This window comes from Giraffa tippelskirchi, chromosome 8 (genome assembly GCF_054371585.1).
Source record: "Giraffa tippelskirchi isolate mGirTip1 chromosome 8, T2T-mGirTip1v1.2.pri, whole genome shotgun sequence".
NCBI classification, from domain to species: Eukaryota; Metazoa; Chordata; class Mammalia; order Artiodactyla; family Giraffidae; genus Giraffa; species Giraffa tippelskirchi.
Window position 1 is genome coordinate 88776107 of NC_137282.1, and position 17289 is coordinate 88793395.

Here is a 17289-nt window from a genome sequence, read left to right on the forward strand (position 1 = left end):
AAAGAGTGATAATGTATCAAGGATTCACAATACTGATATTTCAGATATATAACTGCCTCATAGAAACATTAGAAAGCAGTTGATGGGCCTTGAATTGTAGACTCTATGAAAATGTCAAGTTATCCTCAAACAAGGGCAGTGCCTCAAAAAAAGGTTAAGGATGAACTAACATATATTTATTACCATATTAATATATGTTGATTACAAAAACATGTTAACATAAGGATCTTGAAAGAAAACAATAATGATCATAGAAACATATCTGTTAGAAAATTCTTAAGTTTGCCATTACGATTATTTAATTCCAATTTATTTTTAAAGCTCTTAAATTTTGCTATTTAGAATTAAGTTCCAGTTAGCCCACACTATTCATAATTAAGTTGTAGGGAAATTATTAGGTTATATTTAGTTGACAGTTACTTGAAGTTGGGGGTACATTGACTTAATCAATACTTTACCTCATCTAGTATGGTTAGTTAAATGATTCATTAATATCTTAATGTCATCGTTCATTGTAGGAAGCATGCTAAATATTTGAAAATTCCTCATTAATGATAAAACACATAGTGACAGATTAGATATAGGTAAAGGTAGACAGGTTTAGGTTGAAGAATTATTAGGTGAATTATAAAATGAGGCAATGCTTTACTGCCAACACCATGAATCTATCAAATGGTAATTGGATGCACGTGTTAGCAGCAGTAAAAAGTCACTGTCCAGTTGTCCACCTTACATGGGAATCTACTCTGAGTGTCGTCTTTGATTTATTGTTCCAATTAGAACATAGCGTTCAAAGAAAAGAACACAACTGACCTGATTTAAAAGGAAGGGGACCTTTAAAGCCATTATTTTGTGGGGGACCCAGCTCCCCTTTAGATATCCTGGAACATTCTATTTGTGCAAAATCTGACTAAATCAATACTTGGTTTTAAACTAATTCTGTAAAACATCGACACTTTTTGTTTATTAATTGGGCATCAGAGTGTCACTGGTGGCTTCCCAAGATGCTGGTATACATTCTTACACCGATTTTAAAGGCATGTTTCTAGGTTATCACTTGTTATAACTGACTGACTAGCACAGGTAGAGGTAACAGGCACTGACAAAAAAAGAGTGCCAATTACAAAAAGCAAGTGCTTTTAGTCTGCAAAACCAAGCAATAAACACCATTTTTCAAATGGCAAATGTAAATGATCTTAATACTTTGCAATATACATGAAAAATTAAGATACTTCTGCATAAAACAACTTAAGACAAAATGAGGTTCATTACTTTTCTAGATTGTAATAAAATTGTGTTAAAATTACATTAACATAAATTGTATGCCCAATTTTACTGGAAAATTAAAGGAGAACTTTAATTTCTGGGAGGGAAATGCTAATATTTTACTTACATTAAGCAAACATCAACTATTAATCCTGACAAATGTTGGAATAGTAATACTAAAAATGTCATCTGAATTACTCTTCATTGCAAAGTTCACAGAATTAATGTTAAGATAGATTAAAATCACTTTGAACTAATACACATGTATTACTCTTCCTTCTGAAGCATAATAAAGAAATATCATTTGTACTCTATTTTGGATAAGCATACAGACATTTAAGGCTTAGGAGAGATGGAGATATTCATACACAGCTCATAAACGTGAGGAATATTAGTTCCATTTCAAATGAGCCGTCAACTTTTTTCCAACATTTTGGCTTGCGGAAAGTCAGACATTTGAATAATAAATGGGGTTTGCCTCTGAACATTAAGGTAATTGCATAGGAATTTAAAATGCTCATTCAGGTTCTACCATAAGTTTATTAAAAAATGAAGAAATTAACTGGATTGAGGCTTTTCTCTCTAAATTGAATAGTAAAAAATGTAGAAGAAAAATGCATGCAATGGGGTTTCCTTCATTGTATAAAACACAATTCTTCTTTTAAGTTCTGTGCTTAAACAACACGTTGAAAAAACTTATTTTTAAAGAATGATACATACTTTTTGGTACTAGATTACAAAGCTACCCAAAAATCTAGAGACTGAGGTCTCTGAATTCTCATACTCCATTATTGGCATGTGATTTCTGCCAACTGTTCTCTTGAGTTTCTTCTAGTAGATGGTTATAAATCAGGTTTATAAAGAGGAAACTCTCTGTAATTGTGGATTTTTAATGGGCTTATGATAAATCCATCAAAGTGGAGGGTCCATATGGTAGGAATGCAGTAAAGGTAACAGGACAGTGTCATGTAAACGTTAAATAGTGCTTTCCACCTTCATAAATCCTCAATCCTCATGATTAAATGCTGCCAGTTATAAATTATGCAACCAAATTCTAGAAAAAAACTACAACTTAAATAAGTTACCAGTGGAAATCATAAGCTGTGTATGTTTTCTTCCCAGAAAACTGTTACATATCAGGAGATAATATTCGAGTCCTTATTTTCCTCAAAAATGATATCCTTACCTTATTTAACTTCTTCCTAAAATAAGCAAGAACACTGGAGTGGGTTGCCATGCCCTTCTCTAGGGGGTCTTTCCAAGCCAGGGATCGAACCCAGGTCTCCCACATTGCAGGCAGCTTCTTAACCGTTTGAGCCACCAGGGAAGCCTACAAAATAAGCTCTAGTCCTGATTAAAAAGTCATACCATCAACCTTGAGTACAGGGCAATAATCTATCATTTCTATGCGGTGAAGTACCTTTTGATTTGCAGAGTCATTTTAAAACTTTAGGTCTCTAAGATTTGCTCCTTTTAGAGTCATACATCAGAAATTTCTTCAACAGCCCAATTTCACACTTGTATTTACAATCAAATTGTTTTTTTACATGTGGAAACCATGAAACATTTGGTCCTCGGCTGTAAACTGTTACTATATTCAATGATATTCATGGATTTTTCTTAGTCATGTATTTCTAACGCCTTCTGTGAGATGGATGTATGTGTATATTGTGTGCCCTAAGCAATTATATGCAAACATAATATCAAAAGCGATATTTCACACAGAGAATGCACTAACATTGTCTGATACCATGTTGCCACCTGCAGTGATAACTTTAACATAGTTCATTCTGTTCCACTGTCATTTTACTCCTCTTTCAATTTCCTTCTGAGGAAAAACTGGTGTACATAGCAAGAAGCAATTAAGGATTTGGATAATTTGTTTTTTAGAGGTTTGTGTGACATCTACTTCTGATATATTGACATCAAAGTTGCCAGTAGTAGATAGGTAGAAGAAATGTCGTGATAAAACCAAATCAACTTTGGCTTGAATCTGGCTCTGTCAATTTCCAGTTGAATGGCCTTGGGCAATTTACTTTTCTTGAGGGTTAGTTTTCATATTTGAAAAATGTGGATTTATCTAAATCACAGAATGATTATGAGTGTCAAATGAGGTATATATTTAAGAAATAGGGCACAGCCTTCATACTCAGTGCACACTGATTTCTCTAGTATCTTCCATACTCCTTTCCTGAAAATACTAATTAGCGGTATGGCTTTCCATTTTGAAAATATCTATCTTCGACTCTCTCAAGTTTAGGGATGCATTTTCTTTTCACTAGACTCCCCTTGTCTATAAGTGACAATCATGGGAGTAGCCCACAGCTGTTTTACTCATATCCAGAAATAAGACCACCAGTCCCAGTTGCAAGGGCACCTAACAGCTGTATCCAGCCTTTCTAGTAGGCCAGAACTGGAGCCGAGTGGTAATGTTTCAAGGGCAAAGCTCTAGATGTAAAGAATGATAAAACAAACCTAAATGAGCCTGAGCATATCTAGTGACAGATACACCACAGCTATTCTAAAGTATTCAGGCTTTCTCAGACTTCTAGCAGAAGAAACATAATTCATCACTGCTCCCTTTATTCTACTCTCACATAATGGCAAAGGAGCAAACAAAAATTACCCCACCACTAAAAAATTATAATAGTCACTTGAAATGGAGAAGAGTTTCTCTAACATACGTAATATTTTTAGAACCATCCAATTTCTGGGATCCAACTTTGGAAGTAGAAGCTAAAAATGATTTTGCAGTGCTAATGGGTGATTTCCTTACTTCTCTTTTGTTAGCATTTTGCTGGCAGAAAGCCATTGAAACAGTCGTTTAATTACTCAGGACATCACAAACATGTAGCCTCTGAGATAAGCTGTTACTGTATTTTAGCAGCAATAATACTAGGGTCAAAAGTAACAAAGAAAATTAAGCTTCAAATAAGCAAACCTTAAAAGAACAGCTTTGTACATTGAGAATAATTAATAACTTGTTTAGGAAAATGTTACTGAAATGTGGTTTTGGACAAGGAACTTCAGAGGTTAGATACCCTAATATTTAACAGGCTACCATTTGGTGGGCTGGCTGGCTGATTACCCTGTAGGCATGGCAAAGTTTGTTCTCATGTAATTATGCAACATTTAGACAATATCTTAATGATACCATGTAGTTCAGCTGAATCAGTCCAGCTGGAAATTGTAGCAGCATTCTGATTACCCAGCCACATGTGAAATTAAAGCTTTTCCAAACTCTACTATTCACTTGTTATGTCTTGATACAGATGTTCTTGGAAAGCCTAAATTATTTATGGTTTGCCATTAACAGGGCAGGCTCCACCTCCTTTCATTTTCAACTATTGATGAGAATTGCATTACTATATAAGATATTAGAATTTTAACAAGGACTATCAGGTATAATTTGTCACATGGAAGACGTATTAGTGTACTTTAGACAGGGTGAAAAATTTCCACTTGTTTTTATGTGATAAAAATCATATACTTTTCTCTTTGCAGATAGTTCTTACTGTAAAAATATATTTTAATATGTACCCTGGAAACCGTCTTACTAAATGGTTAATCACACAGTATACATTATTTTAGAAAATAGTAATTTAAGACACATAAATAAACTACTATAGATTGGTCCTTACATCACATTATAAAGACACTTAAAATACAGCAATAACATTGTTATTTGTAAAAAAATTTTGCTCAAGAATGACACTCTGAAACTTTATTATATTTCTTTTGAGTTATTTCCATGAAGTAAAAATACAAAGAAAAATTTCAGTCCCTGCCCCAGCTCACTCTTCAGTAAGTGTTGGACCACTTCTTCCCTATCATCCTACCTGGATGGTACCTAACTATTTTGTTTTAGAAGTGAATAAAAATATTAAAAATTTAAATCAGTAACCTAACATTTTATATCACATCTAATAAATTCATGTAACGAATTATAGCAAAATCAGTCATCATAACTGACTTTATTTCAATTATTTCTAATGAATAAGAGCAGGAAAAATATAGGTAGGTAGTGGAGTACAGGTTTATCTCTCGTGATAAACATAAGATAGAATACTTTAAAACACTTATACAAATATTTTTATTACTTGTAAACATATTGCTAATTTTAGTACATGGAAGTAGCAGCTGAGGAGGAACAGAAGTTAATTTTGAATGTGAGTACCCAAATAAGAAAAATAATTCTTATTCTTATAAATCTTTATTTTAAAATGATAATGCTAAGTTCTGGTTAACTGTCTTCCCCATTAATACCAGATACTTTCTGGGCTAGGGAATCTGAAATCTATGATTCTCATATTTAAGTTAGCTAGCAAATATTAATATATGCTTGGAAATCCCAAACAATTGACACAACAAAGTCCCTTGAAAAGGTGACTTGGAAGCACCATGGAGATAATGCTAAATGGTCATTAAAGATGTTTAAAGTCATTGTCTACTGTCTTCAGTGTGCCATTACATAGCCTCAGGATCCTTTCAAATTGCAATCAATAGAGGTTGAATAAGTCTCACCACTTGAAAGTAAGCAGGAAAGGAAGCCAACAGAGTAATCTGGCTTTGCTGGACTGATTCAAGAAGAGGCACAATGTCCACCCCTCCTCTTCTAGTTCTCTCTCCCCCTACCCAGCCCACATCCCTGCAAGAAAGAAAAAAGAGAAAGAGCTAAGGAAGGAAAGAAAGAGAGAAGGAGAAAGGAAAAAAGCAAGAAATCTAAGGATAGGGGCATACTTTGTACTGAGGAGGAAACCTCATCCTATGGGATAAACTATAACCATGGAAACAGACTTATGACTTTTACTTTGAAAATAAAAGGATGACAATGAAATTTGTGTGAGGTCTGTGTGACTCCAGTCCCAGATGTTTATAGCACTGTAGTACTATGCCTCTGCAATATGAGAGGTTTCAGAAGAAAGGAGTACAACAGGACACCACAAAGCAGCGCATATGCTATTGACAATGCAGACATGAGCGTCATGTTACCAAGAGAGAAGGCAGGCAGAAGACAAATAGCAGCGGTGGTGCCTGAAAAGCTAACTTCGTGGACTGCGATCGCTCAAACGAACAAGAGGGACCAACGACAACAACAAAAAATCAAAACCAGAAAAATGTTTTCCTCCTCTCTAGACGGGTCGTGGGGTAAAGAGATGGGGGTGGGGAGGGAGTGAATTTTGACTTTTCTCTCTTAAATAAAGTTCCTATAAAGTCCCTACAATTGACAGCGGATAATTATTTTCAGCTTGAGGAAACTGTCCTGAAACTCTTCATAAGATTGCCAGCGAAAAGAACAAAATGTGTTTACTTGAGCCATTTCCAGAAGGGAGGCAAAGGAGACCTTGGGTGAGGTGGGGAAGGACGAAGGAGACAGAGAGGGGCATCTATGCACTGAGGGAACTCTTGGGCGCCCTGCGTGATCCTGCGAGTGACAAGCCAAGGAGACAGGGCAGATGGGGTGGCAAAGAGAGTGGGGGGTGTGGAGGGAGCGCGCCGCGGGGAGGCGGTGCGGCAGCACAATGTATACACGGGGCGGGGTGGGGGGGTGATTTAGTGTGAAAGTATTCCACTTAATCATTTTACAGGAGTTGGGGACGTAAATATTTAGCTGGCCACATCTGGAACAGATTTTACCCCCCTTGTGGGGTGGGGGTGGATAACTGGAAGGAGGGGAACGCGCATTTGTTACTTACTGTACGGGCAGTTCTCCTTCTTGGTACCGCTGACCTTCCCGTTCTCAATCTTGAGAAAGTACTTGGTGAAAGAGAATAGCTTTCTCCAGCGGACATCTCCTTGGAGGTGATTGTAGCTCCGCACATGCCTCCCCGCACTGGAAGGAAAGGAGACGGACGAGGAGGACCAGGACGAGGAGGAAGAAGAGGAGTTGGTGGCCCCTGGTGACACCATGTCCTGATCGAGGGCTTGGCAGGTGACAGGGACGGAAGACACCAAGAACAGCAACAAGAAGTAGCAGCAGCAGCCGGACAGGTGGGGAAAGGCTGAGGCACAATGTGTCAGAATCCATTTCCACATTGTACTGAAACTCTCGGCACTGGAAATTGTCTCATCAGAAGGAACATACTGGAAGGGTAAGACCTGGTGCGAGGCAAGGAGACAGCTGGAGGTGGCGGCCGCTGGTTAGCTCCCTCTGGGCTCGGATCTGGCCAGAAGTGAAAGCACCAACATCCATAACTCCGCGGAAGGGCCGGCTGCCTCTCCTCGCTCTTTTCTGGGATCCGCTGCCGCGCGCGCCTGGGTCTCCTGGTGAATGTGGACGTGGGTGGCCGCAGTAGCAGGAGCTGGTGGTGGCGGTGGTGGTGCGGGTCACCCTCGCTCCTCACTCCCCCAGGAGTTTACTTTGTTCTCTTCTTCACTCCTTTCTTCACCATATTAAATGCAAAAAAAAAAAAAAAAGTCTGAAAAACAGATGACAGCACGTTGAACAAAACCCAAAAGGGTTGGGGTGGGAGGCTGGGGGAGCTATCTGCGCCCCAGTGCGGTTGGCAGCGTCTGGTCCCTCTCCGCACCAACCCCCGTTCGCTAGCCAGCTCTGAAAGTGCGTCCCTCGGAGTTGTCAGAACCGGAGGCGGCTGCCCGGGTAGCCGTTGTTTTCTTCCCCCTGTTGCTTTCTCTTTTTGGTGGTGCCTGTTGATTTGAAGCCTCCAGAAAGTCACTTCTTGTTTGGGGTGGCGGGGGGGATGGCGGCTGGTGTTTTGTTTGGCCCTCTTTCCCTCCCCCCCGCACCCCCCTTCCTTTGGAAAGCCCGCTTGTAAACAGGTTGAAGCCTGGAGTCTAAATGTCAGTGATTCTAAGCCAGAGGTGGGCTCTGCCTCCGCCGGTCAAACCTCATTTGCAGGGGTGGAGAAGCGGAGGTGGGGGGGACGGGGGGGGTAGGAGGGAGGGGGTCAAACGGCGGTGGGACATCTGAAACCCTCGGCTGCTGGGAACGCCAAGGAGAGGGAGGGGGAAGGGGCTGGGAGAGCGGGGGAGAGCAGGGGAGCGGGGAGAAGGGAGCGTGATGCCTTTGCCCGGAGCTCGGGGGCGGCGGGACCCTGCTCGGCCCCCGGGGCCGCCGCAGCCTGCAGCCTCCGCCAGCGCCTCCAGCTCGGGCTAATTGCAGCGAAAGCGTCCCTGTGCTTGGCGCGCGGGTTACCGGTGCGAGCTGTATCTTCGCCCTTTCCGAATGTTGCTGTCTTCCAGTCTGAACCAGTCCCCTCTGGGGAGCCCCTTTCTCACTTGTTTTCCAGCGTACGATTTTTTTTTTTTTTTCTTTTGGCAGTGAAGTACTTGAGAGCCACCTGGAGCCTGGTGCTTGGCTGACTTTTTTTTTTTTTTCCCCCTCGCTCCCAGAAGGAGGGGAGGGTTGAGGGAGAAAGCAGAAGATGCTGAGGATAAACCTTTTAAAGCAGCAGATTATAAACTGGTGGGACAAGCAGAGAAAAGGAAGACATAATTAGCTTCCTTTCCTCCTCTTCTGCCAGCTTCCAAGGAGGTCTCTTGCTTTAATGAATCTCTGATTTCTCGCTTCCGTTGCTGAAGTAAAAAGTTCACACTTTGGCCCTCTCTGCCTTTTAAGCTCAGGGAGATTTATCACCACCCTTAAAAGTCTCCCCTTTCGGCGCAAATGAAATCAGGGACCGAAATGACCGATTTCTAATTGCTCACAAGGGTCATTTACAGAATAACGCGTGCACTTCAAAGCGAATTTGCCTTTATTGAGATTGCGAAGATTTAACTGTACGATTTGGCAGAATATTGTTTTGGTAGGCAATTTCCTTTGCACTTTGCCATCAAGGGGTATTTTTTTTTTCTTCTGTCTTCAAATTTAATGTTTAAAAGGCTCTATTTTACAATATAACTGCACCACCAGTCACCCTCTTATTTTCACACTCACCACCCTGCAACTCCTTCATCGCTGACAGACTTGCTCATGTCTCAGGTACAGACAGAATGAAGTCCCAGACTAGGAAGCCTTTGCCAAGGATTAAGAGGCACAAAGAAGGAGATACTGTGATAATCCTTTCAAATCTGAGTGAGAATTCCTGGAGAATCTCTTCAAGAACAACTCTAAACTAGGGAAAGCTTGACCAGGAGGAGCCACTGAAGATAAATCATATAAAGTATTTATGTGAGGGAGTTGGACACATGAAATTGCCAATATTTTATGGGTTTTGACCTTCAAAAGTGGCAATTTCATATGGTTCAACCTGATTTTTAGGCAGTTATTTTAAGAGGGAGAATCAATTCAAGATGAATTGGGAGTTTGACTTCTGTAACTGTAATTTGGAGAGAATTAATCAGGCGAGCTTGTGTGTATACTACAAACCACAGCCCTTACAATGTGCATTTGGTCTCAATCCACACTGAACAGGAGAAAATGCAAAGAAAAAAATCTAGCTTTGGAAATGGGATTTAGGAATATTGCAAATCATTGTTTGGTGACCTGAAAAATGACTTTACACACATGCTTTTCTATTTTCCTGTGCATTCAGGGTCTTTGAAGCAGAACATTTTAATACTAGAATAGGGATTTTAATTGCATTATTTAAAAAAAACACTACAATGCTTATTTAGAAGACTTTGACAATGTGGTGAACACAGTAGATTTTCATATTTAATATAATTAGCTCTGATTTCTGTAGCTATTAATTAGAGAGTTAAGCAAATAAAGAGCCTGTGTCAAACAAGTCTGGTTCTTTCATTAAAGCCTGGATATTTAAAAAATAAGCTCATGGTACTAATTTCAATTTTCTAGTTCATAGTTTTATACCTGAGCTGAAAAAAATGCCTGAAAAAAAGTCTAGTGTTGCTGAGGAACTAGAGTTTCAGTCCAGTTCAGCAGAATCCAAATATTTGAATGTACAACTAATTAAAACTACACTTTTTTAAAAGTTATGTTTGATGAAACCATACAATAAAGATCCTGCCATGAAAAATTACAAAACACAGGAAGTTATTATTTTGAGGTTTCTCTACACTGGACATCAACAACACTGGTGCCAGCTTAAGAGCCTTTAATTTTTATTTTTTAACTGACAATAGACATCTCCCCCCCTACCTCCAATCTCAAAATAGTCTCTGTCTGTCTCTCTCTCTCTGTCTCTTTCACACAGGCAGCACACATACAGACATCTATCAACTTTCTTATCCAGGAGAAGCTGTTCAAACCTTTAAGCTAGAACTTTGTGTTTTTATTCTGTCTTAAATGGGAAAAACACATCTTGAAAACTCCATATTAAAATCTGGTTGCAGCAGGTGCAGTGTTTAAAAGTTCTAGAGCCCTTTCGCGGCTCTTCTGTACATCGTGATGACAGGAAGGGCATTTAGGAAACAGTCCAAAGGAAAAGCTGACATAGCTTTTTAGATTATATCTCATTCTTCTTTCTCTTTTCTGTACAGCCTTTCTTTTATAGCACAGTCGAATCCCTAAATACTCTACTGCTTTGCATTGTTAGGTCACCTCTTAGGTTAGCTGGAGAAAGCCTGAGAAAAGTTCCACAGGAAAGATGCACTATTTAACGGAATTCAATCTCTCCCAATAGATTTGAATCACTAACATAAATGTATGAATGTAGATTATATCTCTGTAATGAGGCCTGAATCATTCTCAGTTACTTCAAAGGACTGAAATTCTACCTTCCTGTTTTAGCAGCAATAATCAGGTCTTAATGGATTCCTTTATTAATTGTTTCTCTGCAAGGATTGAAAAGGACAGTACAAACTTCAGAATAGTGGTACCAACTAATTCTAAAAGGCTGTTTTTCTCTTTTTTCCAACCTCTGGAAGGCATGCTTTATTTCTCTGCCCTAAAAATATCCAGTAATGTTAAACTAAATCTTTATTGGGGGAAATAGATGTGGCCTTTTGTTCAACCTGATGTCTTGAGAAATTATGGAGGCTTTTAAAAACAAGACTATAGCAGCAGCCATTGAGGAATCCTAAAATGTGGTTACTTAACCTCAGAGAAGCAGCTTGTGTGTTTGCTTCCAGATCCTTCAGTAGCTATTTTGTTGACACAGTTTACATTTTAAGTGTATATTTCCTGAATTCTTTATGTTGCCTGGCACTATCTGTGGTTCACTTATAAGATGTGTGTTCTATTATGTGTGATGTTATTGGCAATGTCAGTAAGCTGTTTCAAATAATAATACTAAGGCAGGTCAAAAGTCAGCAAGGCTGTTTTACAGAGTAGACACGTGCAGGCCTCATTTCTAAAGCCTGCCGTGCAGCCCTTATGAGTATGTGCTCCAGCCCATTTTTTCTTTTGGATACAGCAGATGCCAGTGTTAAGATATTACAGGGCTTGTGATCTCCCAGGTTGCAGCTAGAGATGATGGTAATAGTCATGATATTGGTCACAGATGAAATAGTGTTATGTTATTTGTTTTCAACTAGGAATTTCAGGTGAAAGGAAAAGAGGTCTTACCTCATGGAAAGTCATATAGTACTGCAGAGCCAGTGAGACTCTTAGCAATGTTTGACTCTGATATTCATTTTATAGGTGAATGAACATTGATGCCCAAGTCACTTAGTGGTAGAACAGACTTTGGAACTCAGGTGCTAGGTTATGGGCTGTTGTCCTAATTTTTTGGTAACACCTGTTTTGTCTATTTTTTCTTTTCTCCTCTCTGTTCTTCTGCTCCTTAGAATTGACCACTCATCACTCTAATTTCTGAGATGCCAGCAAGGAAGTGATAAGAAGGACTAGGGGGCTTTACTTATGAAAAGCCAGTATTTATTTGTTATAATAGATTAGCCAGAGAAAAATAATAAAATAATTTAGTGTTGAATTATTGAATACCAGTTGTTTAGTCAAATAAATATTGATATATATATAGGCAAAGGGGGCTATTTTATCTAAGTCTGTGAAATGAACACAATTGGAAAGCAATGTAGATATGTATTTCTAGAATATTCAAGGATATTTTAAAATATAAAATCTAAATTTATAAGTTATCTTCCAAAAAATTTCTGGCATCTTCTAGAAAAGTAGATTTATAATTTGATTCTGCTTTCTGTATTCTAATATTAAATTTTTGGAAAGCAGTATGATATTTCATAGCATAGGTATTGACTTAAACAATTTTTTTCAAAGTTTGAAACTAAGGTAAATTTCCTATTCCCTAGCTTTCAAATAGACTTAATGATCTCTTATTGAGAAGAAAAAAATGGCCAAGATGGTAAAAAGGATCTTTAGAAGGAAAAAATACTCTATATAAGGATGTTTAAATCATACACTAAACCTCCAAAAATTCCTGGAAATTGAACTCTGCAGCTTGGCAGCAAATACAACAAACATATTTCCACCAAGCTGCTGTCTGTCTCCTCCCAGCTGATGGTAAACAGAACCTTCCTTTGACAATGCTGTGAAGTCTCTGCAGAGTTCTGTTTGTTTTCTGTGTTCTCAGCTGTCCCTTTGTCGAGCCATGCCTCTTTCCACTTCAAGCTCTCTAGGTTTCTTAGTCCTGTATCCTAGATCAAAATCTTAAACATTCTGATTGCAGTCATTTATGTTTGTGAGTCAATTGGCAGGTCATAGTATTTTCTTTAAAGTTGCAGTGTTTTGTAACAACGGACATTTATAGTATTTTCATTTCTTCATTCATTCACTAATTGGTTTTTATTCAACTAATGTTTACTGATACCTATTGTTTGTCAGCTGGATGGCACACATCCTACATGTTACAGGATTTTGCCAATAAATTAGAGCAGCTTACCTTGTGAAGAGCATGAATGAATGAATGATTGGATGAATGAATGATTTTAAGCACTTTTTTACTGATGGACAAAACAGGGTTATTTTAGGACTCAGACAGCAAATGAAGAGAATGAGAAGAGAAAGAAGAACCCCTGAAATTGCTTTCTGGTTGTTTTACTCCTTAAAGGAAGAGCCAGAGGAAACCCTCACCTCTATTCTCTGACTTCATGAGAGAGCCAGACTCCATCTTTGGCTGTTTTATGTCTCTGGCACAATCCGAGCAGTGTCTCCTGCTCTCTGGGGGTTTTGGCTGGGTCCGTTCCACTAGCTAAACCTGACTCAATTTCCTTTCCTTCTGTCCTCAAACTCCTGGGTGTATATTTTGTGCTTTCTAGTGTATCGTTTTAATTACTTCCCAGTAAGAGTTCCCTATTCTATCTGCTACCTTGTGTTCCTCATATTAAAATATGAAAAAAAAAAAGTGAATGTGTGAAAGTGTTAGTCGTGTCGGACTCTTTGCGACCCCGTGGGCTGTAGCCTGCCGGGTCCTCTGCCCGTGGGATTTTCCAGGCAGGAATACTGAAGTGGGTTACCATTTCCTCTTTCAGAGGATCTTCCCAACCCAGTGATCAAACACGCATCTCCTGTGTTTCCTGTGTTGGCAGGTGGGTTCTTTATTATTGAGTCACCTAGGGAAGCCCACATACACCTCTGCAACTAGTTATTTTGTTCAAATCTCTTCATATGGATCAGTCAGGGTAAATTTTGTGTCTTAATCAGGACACTGACTGTGGTATAAATCTTCTGTAGTAAGTAACCAGTGCCTAATACTATGGGTTTTGTATATATGCAAACATCCACAGGGGACTGTAATTTAATACAAAGTATGTTGAGAAGCATCTTGCTTGATATGCTTTATTTCTTGAGCTGTACAAAATATAATGAGACATGTCATCTGCCTTTAAGAAGTGTAGCATCTAGTATTGAGTTTTGATTGATTATTGCAGAAGTTTTTTGATTTGGTGAATGATTTTGAAGTTCAAAATTAAAGAGTAGAATGTTTTGGTTACCAAGTGTGCAATAAAATTATTGTTCAGTCCCTTAGTTGTGTCCAGTTCTTTGCGACCCCATGGACTGTAGCACCCCAGGCTTCCCTGTCCTTCACCATCTCCTGGAGTTTGCTCAAATTCATGTCCATTGAGTAGGTGATGCCATCTAACCATCTCTCCCTCATTGTCCCCTTCTCTTCCTGCCTTCAATCTTTCCCAGCACCAGGGTCTTTTCCAATGGGTTGACTCTTTGCATCAGGTGGCCAAAATGTTGGCGCTTCAGTATTGGAACTTTCACATAAATAACTTTAGAAAAGGAATTCAGTAAAGTATAAATTATGTAAATGATATGTATTTGTGGACTGTATTAAAAGATCTATATTACAATTAACTTTCTTCTTTTTAGTTTTGCTATGAAAATGTGAATGTTTTCTAATACAGATTTTTTCTAAACTTTAAAAATCATTAATTTTTGTGGGTAAATTTATTGTACTGACTGACCTTTGCTTATGGTTTACTACAGAAAGGAAAGAGAGGAAATTAGTATTATTGTTTTTTGGCCTACTTTGTTTTTATATAAGGATAATTCTTTAAGACTAGAGATATAGGCAACCTTGAAATATACAGTTGGGCATAAAAGCTGGGTATGGCAACAAAACTTCCAATATTAAATACATATACAGATAATTTTGTGGGTTGATCACTGTTTAGATAATTCCACAAATTTCACAGAAGTGTAACTTCTTACAAAAATCAATATAGCTTAGATTTATGGAGCTCAGCTCAAGGATTTCTCTTTTATCCTCTCACCTTATCACCCTGAAAGTGATAAAAGTTTGAAACATTATAGCTGGAAAAGACTTTAACTTCTTTAGGTCTTTACCTTACAGATTAAAAAAAAGTAGAAAAAAAGAAGACCTGAGATGATGAAGCAACCTGTCCAAAATGACAGTAATAAGCTAGTACATATGTTTGATCCCTGGACTGAGAAGATCCTTGTAGAAGGAAATGGTAACTCGCTCCAGTATTCTTGTCTGGGGAATTCCATGCACAGAGGAGCCTGGCGGGCTACCCTTGCAAAGTGTCTGGCACAATTGAGTGCATGCACACATGCGTGCGCACGCGCGCGCACACACACACACACACACACACACACACTTATACACTGAAGGTAGCAAATTGCAAGAATTTCAGCTTTCACAACCTTAACGGGTGTAATGCCCTGGCAGGAAGAACAGGGGCCCCTGCTGAGGCTGTGGGATAGGGAGGGAGAAAAGGAATATTTTAGAATCTCCAGAGCATTTAGCAAGTCCTTTGGAGAATTCTTAGATTTTATTCCAATGTGTACCTTTAGAAAAGCATGCCCTTGTGATTGTGAACATATGAGGTTACCTCTAAATTAAGAAAGCTTCTACATAAATCCTAGCTAAGGGATAAACAGTTGAAATGACAATTCAAAATATGTCATTTTAAAATTAGTTTGTGCTTAAGAATCTATAAGGGCTTATTCTTGTCTATGCCATTCTGGCTTTTATATTTCTATTCAGTTAATCATTGAAAGTTTGGAATTTTGGCTTGATATATTTAAATTTTATGGGCAGAGAGAAAATTAAGCTCATTTGAGCGTGGATTAAGCTATACTCTTCCTACTTTATAGCAGTAGATAGCAACGTTTTCTGGTTTTATGTATTTATCTGGTATTGTTTTTACTATTTTACCTATAATTGCCGTGGATAAAAATGGGGAGATACATGAGAATTATTTTAATCCCATATTTTCTTCAATTAGAAGCTTAATTTTGGGAAATTAATTAGTCATTCCCTCATTCCTGTCATTTTACACACACACACACACCCCTTTAAGTGTTTCTTATTATCTATCTAGTTTTGTTTTGAATTATTGGAAAATAAAACCTGTCAGATCATTTAAAATTGATTAGAAAGTATTTTTTAACTCTGAAGCATGAGTTAAGAAGATTGCCAAGAATTAAAGTGGCTAATTTTCATTATTTTCTCCTTTCTTTTAGTTTTATTGAGAAATAATTGACATGCATCTCTGTATAAATTTAACTTTTCTGTGTATTATACAGTGTTAACTATAGACACCAAATGGTCAACATGGAAATCAGATTGATTATATTCTTTGCAGCCAAAGATGGAGAAGCTCTATACAGTCAGCAAAAACAAGACCGGGAGCTGACTGTGGCTCAGATCATGAACACCTTATTGCCAAATTCACACTTAAATAGAAGAAAGTGGGGAAAACCACTAGACCATTCAGGTATTATCTAAATCAAATCCCTTATGACTATACAGTGGAAGTGAGAAATAGATTTAAGGGACTGGATCTGATAGGCAGAGTGCCTGATGAACTATGGACGGAGGTTCGTGACGTTGTACAGGAGACAGGAATCAAGACCATCCCCATGGAAAAGAAATGCAAAAAAGCAAAATGGCTGTCTGAGGAGGCCTTACAAATAGCTGGGAAAAGAAGAGAAGTAAAAAGCCAAGGAGAATAGGAAAGATATACCCATTTGAATGCAGAGTTCCAAAGAATAGCAAGGAGAGATAGGAAAGCATCCTCAGCGATCAATGCAAAGAAATAAAGTAAACAATAGAATGGGAAAGACTAGAGATCGCTTCAAGAAAATTAGAGACACCAAGGCAACATTTCATGCAAAGATGGGCTCAATAAAGGACAGAAATGGTATGGACCTAACAGAAGCAGAAGATATTAAGAAGAGGTGGCAAGAATACACAGAACTGTACAAAAAAGATCTTCACGACCCAGATAATCATGATGGCGTGATCACTCACACTCACCTAGAGCCAGACATCCTGGAATGTGAAGTCAAGCGGGCCTTGGGAAGCATCACTATGAACAAAGCAAGTGGAGGTGATGGAATTCAGTTGAGCTATTTCAAATCCTAAAAGATGATGCTGTGAAAGTGCTGCACTCAATATGTCAACAAATTTAGAAAACTCAGCTGTGGCCACAGGACTGGAAAAGGTCAGTTTTCATTCCAATCCCAAAGGAAGGCAATGCCAAAGCATGCTCAAACTACTCCACAATTGCACTTATCTCACACACTTGTAAAGTAATGCTCAATATTCTCCAAGCCAGGCTTCAGCAATACATGAACCGTGAACTTCCAGATGTTCAAGCTGGTTTTAGAAAAGGCAGAGGAACCAGAAATCAAATTGCCAACATCTGTTGGATCATCAAAAAAGGAAGAGAGTTCCAGAAAAAACATCTATTTCTTCTTTATTGACT

General features: G+C 38.5%; 2 protein-coding genes across 2 annotated transcripts in view; one reads left to right on the plus strand and one right to left on the minus strand.

Annotated features, from left to right (window-relative positions):
• FGF10 (fibroblast growth factor 10) overlaps nucleotides 1–8487 on the minus strand; it is a 93997-nt gene extending 85510 nt beyond the window's left edge. Inside the window, exon 1 of the mRNA XM_081517989.1 lies at nucleotides 6963–8487. Coding sequence (XP_081374115.1) covers nucleotides 6963–7302 — 340 coding nt within the window. The 5' untranslated portion in view covers nucleotides 7303–8487. The remainder of the gene's footprint in view (nucleotides 1–6962) is intronic.
• Nucleotides 1–17289, plus strand: part of LOC145516423 (uncharacterized) — a 581394-nt gene that overhangs the window by 494251 nt on the left and 69854 nt on the right. The gene's annotated exons all lie outside the window — the stretch shown is intronic.